The following is a 12,136-nucleotide window of genomic DNA, read 5'->3' on the forward strand; positions in this document are numbered from 1 at the left end:
GGTTTATGTATTTCACTTCACTTTTCTGCCACTTTTGGCTAACCGTGAAGATGATATGATGAAAGGAAACTCTCAAAGAACACACATTCCAAGGCCAGGATTCGAACCCCAGACCCCTGGCATTGTAGCAGGCTGTGCTAACCACTCGGTCATGGAGGTGAGCAGGAAAGCTACCAAATAATACTAGGTCCTTGACACACAGTAGCAGCTAAGAACCCTGTGAAACGTTTCCATGTGATCCTGCAGAAGTTACCCAAAGAAGATTATCCACTATGTTCAGCCTTTGCCAAGAACATGCTCGCCATTTTCGCAAACATGAAGATGCCATTCTTATTATGAGTGTAGCTGACATTGCGTGTACTGCTGTCACCCCATGCCGAGCCCAGCTGAGCCAATCCGAACCGTGCCGAAAATAGTATGGCCGAGCAAGTTCAATGCCACCCTACTTTCATCTCTACCCCCTCTCCCTGCTTCCAGATCCCCATTTGAAAACCGTCAGTTTCCCTGTGATGTACCCTGTAGATGATGTGGTTCCAAAATTGACCACCCGTAGGCTAAAGGTTAATATGAATTCAGGCAATGATATGACTATGAACATTTGAAGCTGGCTGTGAACATCTAGATTTTCTTCACATGATGTCTCTGGAAAGAGGCCAGATGTAACACCAAAATGCTGATGGAAAGAACAGATAGTAGAGTTGAGTTTTGTTTTAAGTTCACTTTATACATAGATAGGCTAATTGGGACTGGACCTACAGTTTAAAATAGGATCCAAATCACCATGAGCTTCCACTGAGGATCAAACCCGGGACCTCTTAATCACAAAGTGACAACGTTACCACTTACACCATCGGGGAAGCACAAGAACAGATAGTGGAGAGTATGAGAAGAGGAGGACAGGAAAAAACATGGCAGAAAATATCGTACTCCAGGCTCTAGAACTTCCAATTCAACAGATATGGAAGATATGCTGATGTGATGACAAAATAGTCTTTTACAAAACCCAGGAAGAACTAAACATTTTGACAGAAAAACTTGACAACATATACCTCAGACTCCATAGAACAAGAAAAGCAAGGCAAGATCAACTTCCTAGACCTTTCTGTCAGGTGGAAACTAATTCGCAACTACAGTGTATAGAAAACCAGAGGCAGGCAACTAACATTTTCATGCACTTTTACAACTATCTGTGCAAACAAAGGATAACGTGTGGCTGAACTTTTATTGAAGAGTCTTCTCCTACTGCTCCAGAGAAGAGCTAAGGTAGAAGACAGTCGCCATCACAGAACTAGCCCTAAACATGGTTACACTGAGTCCCAACTGTCCACTTGGTGTAGTTAAGCAGAAAAATACAGGTCAGGCAACTCCCAACATCAAGAAAAAGAAGAAAAAGTGGTTTGCCTTCCTTTACCATCGCACCACATCCAACTGCCTACCCAAAGCCCTTCTTCCCTATAACATAAAAGTAACTCACAAAACCAAATGTCAAAATATCCAACAAACAAAAGCGATACTTCCGGTCCACTCTTGATAACCAAGGTGTGTATGATGCAGAACGTGAGTGCAAGACACAGTACATTGGTGGATCCATCAGATAGATCAATGAAAGAATCCAGCAGCACCTAACTGACGCAAATAAAAGTCCAACTCACCATCAGACTCACTAAGCATATCAGTTACAATTGAAGAAAATAAAAAAAAGGCACATGCCATACACAGCAGACACCCTTATACACACCAAAAATCAAAGAAAAATCATGCACTTCGCACAGGAATTAACCATCCACAGTGGACAAGCACACCAAACATGGATCCCCTTACAAAAGCAGTTAACATTAAGGAAGAGCAGGTCACCTGATTGCAGGTGGGCAGACAACAGCGCATCTAGTTGCAAACCGAAAACAATTGAAGCATGCCAAGCAACATTGCAGCAAGTTCCAATGAGGATGATAGCAGTGGCTACCAAAATTAATAGAACAAGTCATAAAAAACAGTTGTGTGGGTAGTACCCCACTTCTTTATATCTATACTACCATTTCATTTCCCAAAATAAGAACTAAGATATAGACTCCTTTGAATGTTTATCCATGTTCAATTTTGTATATTCTGAAATGATATCTATGTAAACTTTTTTTAATTTGTGGGAAAAAATTACTCTCTCCCATTTATATCCTAACACGAATAAATACAAAACTGAAGAGCTTTCTACTTTAAGTCATGTGAATTGCAAATAGCATGTACCTAAAAATACATACTAGAGCAAGCTATAAATGTTCTGTATTCTTGTGTTTATATTTTGGTTACTTTACATTACTTTCCTACCTCTGTAGACTTAAAGTGCAGTAATGAGGATGAATGGTGAATTGATGAAAAAGATGAAGGTACAAACACACTCAAACATCCACATCTCATCCAGAATTTGAACCTTAGGATCACTGGTTTCATATCATGATTATCATAAGCACTCTATCACAAAAGATAGCATATAAATACTTTTCACATCTTACCTTTATGTAATTGGCTACGATGGAGACATTCTTGAAATCCAACGCAGCATCAATTTCATCCATAACATAGAGAGGGGTTGGCTTGTAGTAATGCAATGCGAAGACGAGGGCCAAAGACGACAGGGTTTTCTCTCCACCTGACAAGTTGGAGATGTTCTTCCATGATTTCTTTGGAGGACGGACACTGAAAAGAATAATACTTAATGAGAAATGACGGTGCTAACTTGGTTCTTGAACATGAAAACAAAATGAAAAGAGTTCATGCAATATATGTTTGATTCCTCACTGAGAACTGTAAAATGACACCCAACACAATTTTGCTAAATCTAAATACCTTGAAAATTATGCAAAATGCACAGCTTTCAATAATTTTGTGCCAGTACGGCTTGAAAAATGGATTTTGTGATAAAATAATATTATTCTGATTATTTCATGTACAAAAATTATGAGTATCTAAAAATGAAACTGGTAAATTAGCATGGCGTAGTTACAATTCAATGAAGACTATAAACATTTATAAATTCATAAATGTAACAAGTTGTTACAATGTTGTTGAAACATTGGTTCAAAGTGGTACCATCACAGCCTTTCACCATTTATTAAAAAAAAAAAAAAAATGCACGAATTCTAAATGGCAGAAAAACAGTCATGATTAAACAATCTGCAAATACTTTCATATTACCAAAATTCTTACACCTCACCTGAAAACTATGCCTTCACTGAAAGGATCTAATGAATCCACAAGCTCAAGTTCTGCATCTCCGCCTAGAGTGATCATCTGGTACATCTCCTTGAGTTTGGCGGTGATTGTGGCAAACCCTTGCAGAAACTCTGAGCATCTCTTCTTCCGCAGGTCATCGTGGAACTGCCTCTGTTCATTGCGTTTACTGGATATGGCTTCCAACTCAGCAACACGTTGAAGGTAAATGTCTTCCTGTAACCGCAAGATAAACAAGCTAAGTTAATTTAAGTCCACTTTTTTTAACTAATATAAAAAAAACTAAAACTAAAGCCTTTCAAGAGCCAAGGACTACAAAGCAGATTTTTATATGGTGATGCCTGGTCAGGGTGTCCAATCCCATCACTGCAGTTTTCTGGCTTTCAAGACTGGAGTCAACCACTACTGATTTCAACTAGCTCCCCAGTCAATACTAGAGTCAAATTCTGTTATTTTAGAGCCCTCACTAGGATCAAACCTTGGACTGTCTGCATTTAGCTACGTGGGAGCTCACCTTTATGAACAGAGGTAATTGTGATTGGACCTACAGTTTAAAGCAGGAATTGACAGATCTAGAACCTTACATCTGGGTCCCATTTCCTGGTTTCAGAACTGGGGGTCCCAATTTTCAGTTCCAGATCTGAGTACCCAACTGGATCCTGAAATCCATTTTTTTGTTTTGGGTCTGTGTGACTGGCTCTCATTGAATCCAGATAATTAAAGTGGAATTTGAATCATTACACTGTGCACCTGCTGATGATTGAACTTGCATCACTTCTTTGGAGGGTGAAAACCTTAACAAAGCAAATGGAAATGATTAGTGAACACTGATATGAGAGTATATTATTATTACGTACACCGCTATTCAAACAAAGTGGAACATTTAATCTGGATAGATGATAAAAAATGTTTCCATTTTTATTATTATATCGGGTGTCCCACTTAAAAGTGGTACGACTCACTGACTGCTTTTCATACTAGTTGAATTGTTTTTTCATATGTAAATACTGCAGAGTTTCAAGACATGTGTCATCATATAATTACATTTTCACATCTTATGTTAGGTTAGGTACACTTACTGTGTAAAACTGTCTGGTTTATAACAAATGCTGAAAGTGCCATCCACCAGCATCCAGGCATCGCTGTGCTCGCAGTACAATGTTCTGAGAAACACGTCGTAATTCTTCAGGGGAGATGTTATTTGTCTCGTTTGTGATGTTCTCTTTCAGTTGGTCTATTGTATGAGGGTTATTAGCGTACACTTTTCCTTTCAGAGCTCCCCATAAATAAAAATCACAAGATGTTAAGTCCGGCGATCGCGGAGGCCAAAGGTTTTTGCTGACAAGCCTGTTTTCGGGAAACACTTCACTTATACGGGTCATACTCTGGTTGGAGGTGTGGGCAGTGGCACCATCTTGTTGAAAGACGCCGTGTCTTTTTTCATTTTCTGTTAACTGTGCATAGAACGACTCAAATATCTGAAGATATATTTCGCTGTTGATAGTCTCTTCAAAGAAAATTGGTCTGATAATGCATGTTCCCGACACTGCACACCAAACGCCTATCTTCTCTGGGTGAAGAGGTTCCTCATGCACGACGTGTGGGTTATCCTGTGACCAAAATCTACAATTCTGTGAGTTGATGTAACCAGAAAGATGAAACCAAGCTTCATCTGTCATGAAGAAGAGCATAGGATCCAAGTAGCCATCAGCAATCGAAGATAACATCCAGTTGCAATAAGTAACTTGTTTAGCTTTGTCTGGTTCTTTCAATTCATGCACTATGGTCACACAAAATGGTCGGAAATGGAGCTCTTTTAGTACACAATGGCATGTTGTGCGGGATACACCAACTTGTTGAGATAATCTTCGTATCGATTTCTTGGGGCTTCTCAATATGTTACTGCGAATTCTGTCCATTACCACCGGGGTCTTCACTGTGGGACGCTTCTTCTTCAAAACATTACTAACGGATCCTGTAGTCCTCCATTTGTTATACATCTTTTGAATTGCATTGGTTGTGGGAGGCTTCATACCGAAGCCTGTCTTTATGTAAAATTCAACAATATCTATCCGGTGTTCAATTGCAAACTGCACCATTTCTCCGCAAACTTTTGCACAACAATCTCCGCAAACAATCACTTTTAAACTGTCGAACGCAACTCAACAATTACGTGTGACTTCAAGTAATGCGATATTTCAGTGTAGGCAACTACATTAATCTGATTCCACCCATTTCTTTGTGAACGCCAGAATGAATGTTAGGAGTACCACTTTTAAGTGGGACACCCAGTATAATGCTTTGCTTTTCCCTTGGATTAATCATGGCAATGAGGATGATTAATGAAATAGATTAAGATGACAAACGAACCAATTCTCCTGTTTAGCTTCAAGCATTAAAATTTCCTACATAAGTTCGAAATATAACCACTAAAGGTACTCACTAACACAGGGTACATCATATTATACAGGCATACCCTTCACTGATGCCAATATGACAATGAAGAAGTTTAAAATTACTGTCATTATAATTTCTAATTTTATTATTAAACTGACATTCCCCAGTATGTGAAAAGCTTGAAATGCATCATAAAATAATCTCCCCCAACACACACACAATGAAAAAAGAAAGGAAAGGAGTATGAATGGTAAAATAAAAATGGAAGAAAACAGTAAACACCTATGACACAAAAGCAGTTTCTATATTTCTTCGTCTGCCTGCATTTGCAATTAAGAAAAAAGATGGCCTCATACTTCAGTGTAGCCACATGAGAGAAAACATCAACAGGTGTTAGGCGAAAAAGTGCATCCACCAGTCTTTAACTGTTTGCTGTATTGTGGGTTGGGTGGGATGGAAATTGTCGGAAATATGGAGCTGGGATTGAGGCAAGGTATAACGGGGTGTCTACCAAAATAACAAATCCAAAATTCTTTTATCATTTTTCTTAACCTTTATTTATTCGACCCCTCCTTAGCTAGTTTGAAATTAGCAACTAAAAAATATATATATTTATTTAATGAAAAAACACTGCCAGAAGGCCAGTTAAGATGAAAACGAAAGCTGTATTTAAGAAGAGAATTAGACTTGCTTTATCAATTAATGCATCCTGGACTGCATTTGGCAGACTAACAAGGTTTTGGTGTCTGGACTCACGGCCAGTATAATCTTATGTGGGGTTTGTATTGTCGTCCCTATACATTTGTGATTGTCTCTTCATTCATCTTATCATACCACCATTCATCCTCATCTTCACAATTAGCCAAAGCGACAGAAAAGTGAAGTAAAATAAATTAATCAATCAATGAGTCACTGTGATAGCAAAAATTCTTAACTTCTTGATCTACTTATTGATTGCTTTACTTTTTCTTGACTAGTAGACACCCTGTATAAGCTAGGATGGTTACTGAGCAACTCAGTCGAGTATGAGGGCTATGAATTTGAATCATTGTTTTAAGTCCACTTTATGCACAGACTGGACCTACAGTTTAAAGTGGGATCCGAATCACTGTTCAATGTGCCTCCAACGGGTATCGAACTCGGGAACCCTCGATTACAAGGCGACAATGTTACACTACGCCATCAGGAAGGCCTGAGTACGAGTGCTATGGTTGCTTGCAAAACTGATATGTAGGATCTTTCCCAGCATTCCCAAAAGGGTGGGTTGGTTGATGGGAACATCTACTCGGAAACAGTAGGTTGAAAAGTTCGCGTTGTGGGTGGCAATGCGAAATCAGTTTTAGGTGACTGAGCGGCTCCTGTGGTTAAATGTTTACTGTTTCCTTCCCGCTGATCCATAGAAACTTTACATGGTCCACAAACCTGTCACTCACCTTTTTCTTGTACTCCTGGATAGCAGCAAGATTAGGTTTCTGGTGCTTCAGACTCTCCTCCATCTTTGTGATGCTGGCCTGCAATTGGCCTGTGTTGATTTTCTCCAACTCCTCATCCGTGAGAACAGAGAGGGATTTAGATACTTCTCCTGGGATTTCTTGTATCTGCAAACCCTTCAGCTACAAACAGAAATTTAAAAAATTAATAATGTATAATTCTGTCAAGATTATAGCAGAGCATATACCACTTTGAATCAATACCGGTATATTACTGATCTTAGAGATTCCTACTTACACAGTGTACTCTTTTAAATCTGATCTTAGATAATTCAAATTACTCTGTTAATTCAAAGAGAAGTTTATTCCTCTTGAAATCATCTTTAATGACATATGTTTTTGTCAATTAGATTTTTTTCGTATTTCCTTCAAGTTCGAATTAAAAAGAGTCTACTATACCAATGTCTGAACAGTGAAAGAACTACAGTTGTTCAGAATATTGTTTAATACTTAGATACAAGTATTCTACTGAAATGATTAACCTATGATCGGTCACACTCGCTTTAGTCATGTTGTCGGTAGGAGGTGTTTGATTTTCAGGCAAATTTCACTATATTTTAATTCTTCTTAAAATTATTTTTTGTGGTTCTAGTGTTCTGTTCATTATTTCCCTTCTTCTTTATTACACTTTTGTTTCAAAATATTAATTTGTTTTGAAACAGAGTAATATATCATCGAAGTAGACAGCTCTCAGTGCTAATCAAAATCACATGTTCCTCAAAGCTGCCCTGAAGAACTCTGGGCCAGTTCCATCTGTGCTCCACAAATCTGATACGTATAATATAAAATCACTTGGACACTTTTTGTGTTTTTTCATTTTGATTTGTTTTATTTTACTTCGCTTTTTGTGCCCCTTTTGGCTAATTTGCGACGATGGGGATGAGTGATGATATGATGAAATTGATGAATGGACACTCACAAATATCCATGCACAGGCTGGGATTTGAACCTGGGACCCTTGGCGTCATAGCGTGATGTGCTAACCACTCTGCCAGAAGGGCTGGCTGTATTTTCTATTAACACGACAAAAACATATAGGTACGAAAACTCACTAGAAACAGCGTTATTGACTAAATAATGTGCAAATCTAAATTTAAAAAATGTAATGTAATTGGTCATGAGTGGCCTCTGCAAAGTTTGATCAGGTTACTTGTGACACGCTAATAGTCAGCTAGAGAACACCACCACAGGTCAATATTTTAAATCCTGTTAAAATGACACTTAATTAAAATTGAAAGTGAGCACGGTGCACACCCACAAACGATCGCAGTTAAAAACTGAACTCCGTGGCGCAACAGCCATTTGAGGGCCAAAGCATGCCAAGCAGCTTATCATGGGGCAACACGTAGTCAGCATATGGGCTCCAATTACCACTGTTTTCTGGCTTTCTAGACTACTACTACTATTGTTTCCAAATAGCTTGCCAATTGTCCTCACAATGCTGGATCAACACTGCAATTTTATAGTACTCATTGGGGATCGAACCGAGAACTGCTTGAAGCAAAAGGTGAAAGCACTAATAATTTGGCCAAATGATAGCTCCTATTGGAATACATCAACTTGTTATAGTTTTGCTTTAAAATATTAAAAGAATTACATCTGAATATTAAAATCACTATAATTTAATCACAAACACAATTTTTCAGGTTGTGTAAAATCAATTTTTAATTCCGAATTTTGCATAACTGCTATAATAATTATACAAATCATACACTGGCATCAATATTGACTCAGCCTTAGTCAATATGATCTATTATATAAATTATGGGAGAGACATATTAATCAGAAGCCTGGACTTTGCACTAAACACTGTTCTGTTTGCGTGATCAGATTTATATTGTTTCAGGATAATACAATCATTATACATAAATTCTACAGTGCCTATAATTGACTCTTTAAGACTGTGTGCTCATTTTGGTTATTCAGGGTGGCCACTCTAGGGGCACGATAAAATTCAAGTATAAATCCCAGCTTTCAAGGTGAAATTTCCAAAAAATCAAGGGTACAAGCAGATGTTTTCTCTATTTGAACCTTGTGCATTACGAACCACACACACACACACATGCGCACAAATATATTGACAATATAAAGGGTCTGTGTGATTCTAATGTATCCAAACATTCTAATGCATTCCAATTGAACGGTATATTATTATCATGCTTTTGTGAAACTAATCTTTTTACCTTGGTACTTTTTTTTGGCTTGTTTTATTTTTGTTTATTTTATGTTATCCGTTCTTTTGTTTTTAATCTTAGTCTATTGTTTTATTGTTGTTTCTTTCTGGTTTAAAATGGCTTCTGCTGTACTGGAAATTTCAATAAATAAATATATAAAATTAATTTAAGGTGCGGAGTTTACATCTGCCATTTTTCATACTCAGACTAGAAATAAATCTACAAACACAAGTCACAAATGTTACGGGACATTAATCTATGAAAAATTGTTAATTGTATAAGTATTTCCAATTTACCTAATCAACCTCAAGATATCTTAGCTTGCAATAATCTTACGTCTGTTTAGAATGTTCTGCAAAGGAAACGTATTGAGAGAATTCTGTTTTATTTTCCATGCATTCTTTTTCTTTTCCTTCCTGGATAAAAATAAAAGCTAAACTGTGAAGAACTTGCCTCAGATCATCAATATATGTATACGGATAAATTCAATGGAATTTTGATTAATAAAAGTTAGTTTTTCACGTCTACAGAGAAAAATTCAAGCAGAATTAACGCATAATTCCCAGAGCCAATAATTCACGTATAATTCGAGGAATTCAAGAATTTCCCGGTGAGTAGCCACCCTGTTATTAGTGCCTATAAGTGTCTAAAATGTTTAAAAAAAGGGACAAAATAATGTTTCAACTGCGAAAAGTGTATTTTTGAGCTCTTATTTAAGTTTACCCACAGGGAAATTTAGGGAGCACTGGAAGATGTTTCCTCACCTTTCAATGACTACAACTTAACAAACCCTTCTGTGGTGACTGTTTGTTGACTCACAATATTGATACCAAAGATTCCAGGTCTGTATCCCAACCTGGGCATCACTCTTCCTTTGCAAATGGGGCATTCCATGAAAAGTGGTCCAACCCCACATAAATAAAAAAATGAATTACCATGGAACTCCGATTTTAAGTTCCCAGATTTTACATTTTCCACATTATGCATTCATTCTTGATGGTCCCAACATAGTAAAATGTTAGTTAATTTTCCTCGATTTTATATTTTCCCTTATTTTAAGTTTTTTTCAGCTTGGTCCCCTGAAAAACGTAAAATCGAGGTTCCACTGTAATCTGGAAATTATTATTGTTTTTAATTATGTAAATGTTTAATATGTACATATCTCACCAACAAAAATTATTAGCATGCATACCTATATGTTTCGCAGTCAAATGAAATCAAATTTTAGTACATTTTAAAGTGTCACACATGTAATACATTTTTTTGTAAAAAGCTTTTCTTGTGTTCAGGCTATGTCATCATACCCCATTTTTTCATTTGTTAGCAGGCACGACAAAAAACTTCATAATTCTATGAAATCAGTTCATTATTAATATTTTAATCCAACTTCATGCCTAGACCTTTGCAATTTATGTGTAAAATATCACACACATAATGCTGGAAAGCCCCAGCAATGCACAGCAACTTCTGTTATACACTATACAAATTTCATCTTCCCAATGACATAGTGGCAATGTTGGTGCCTTGTAATAAAAGGGTCCCAGGTCCAATACCTGAAGGAGACACCTATAATTTAAACTGTCCCAATTAGCCTACACATGCATAAAATTGACTTTAAAAAAAAATTGTCTTGTTTGAAGTTGAACATATAATTTTTATTTTTTTGTTCTAAAAATTAATACATAATATTTCTGTCTCTTGTTAAATCAAATATCATACAATTATTATACAAGTTTCTGCAAGCATTATGAAATGCCAGCCACTAACATTATGGAAGTAAGTTTTGGAGAAGAAAATTTTAATTTGAGGCCTTTCTTTGTTTCGAATATTGAAAGTGAATGCTATTACAAGCACTTTTCCATATTTAGTGCCCATTATTGTTCTCCTTTTCCACATGTTATTGCCTTTTCGCCTGCCTATTTGGGCAGTTTTTAGTGCCTAGAAATCTGGGCTCTATTAATCAGTAATGAATTGCTATTGGCTGATATAGGCATATAAGCACATGGGTAAAATTACTGATAATAATTCAACTGATCTGATATTCTATAAATAACCTTTAACTTGTGCAAAATTCTGGCATTTTGTAATCTTTAATTAATATAAATCTGTATTTCACAAGCTCTGATTTTGTAAAGAAAACATGAAATGCAATGTTACTCTTAAGACAAAAACTCATTAACATTGCCTAGCAAATGGGCCACTGAAGTTGTTTTGGAACATTTGCAATCCTACATCGGATCTGTAGAATATCAGTAGAGGCATGCATGCATATTTCTTTTTTGACGAAAACACGAAATGTGAAATAACAAGCTGTAATGTTCATTTTTCATATTTCTGAAAGAGGTGAAGTGCATTTTCCTACCCTGTTTTGTCACGAAATGATGCAAAATGAATTGCAATATGCGAAATAGACTCTTAAGCATGAAGTTTAACGTTTACTGATGCGACCCTTTCTGAAGTTTTAATTATCCTGGGAGTTATGCAATTTACAGAAAATTGATTAATTCTGTTGTAAATATTTGAGAAGCAAAAATGGACTCCTTTATACAGGAATAAACGTAATACTCTAGTAACTACATAAAGTGCTATTTTGTGTAATAAGTGCAGTTTTTAAATCAAATTTAGGATTATATTCACAATTGTAAAACCAAAATTTAATTTTATACACCGCTTTTGATACAATTTTTCACTCCTATAACACTGAAATTTTATTATATTTACTGCTTTTGAACCTGAAATAGACTGTTTTTGCACATAAATTTTGCTTTTTACGAAAAATATGTGCCTCTAAATATGTTATCGATGTGAGTAAATTTTATGTCAGCAAAAATGTCATGTGGGTTCGTTCAT

At 36.5% G+C, this 12,136-nt stretch overlaps 1 protein-coding gene across 1 annotated transcript in view; it reads right to left on the bottom strand.

Moving 5' to 3' along the window:
* The window catches only part of glu (structural maintenance of chromosomes 4-like protein gluon), a 72,694-nt gene that overhangs the window by 3,192 nt on the left and 57,366 nt on the right, over positions 1–12,136 (bottom strand). Inside the window, exons 19-21 of the mRNA XM_083129711.1 lie at positions 7,056–7,235; positions 3,209–3,441; positions 2,508–2,691 (exon numbers count right to left, since the gene is read on the bottom strand). Of these exons, the coding sequence (XP_082985837.1) occupies positions 2,508–2,691; positions 3,209–3,441; positions 7,056–7,235 (597 nt within the window). The remainder of the gene's footprint in view (positions 1–2,507; positions 2,692–3,208; positions 3,442–7,055; positions 7,236–12,136) is intronic.

The sequence above is a fragment of the Lepisma saccharinum genome, chromosome 10 (genome assembly GCF_977018435.1).
Source record: "Lepisma saccharinum chromosome 10, izLepSacc3.1, whole genome shotgun sequence".
NCBI lineage: Eukaryota > Metazoa > Arthropoda > Insecta > Zygentoma > Lepismatidae > Lepisma > Lepisma saccharinum.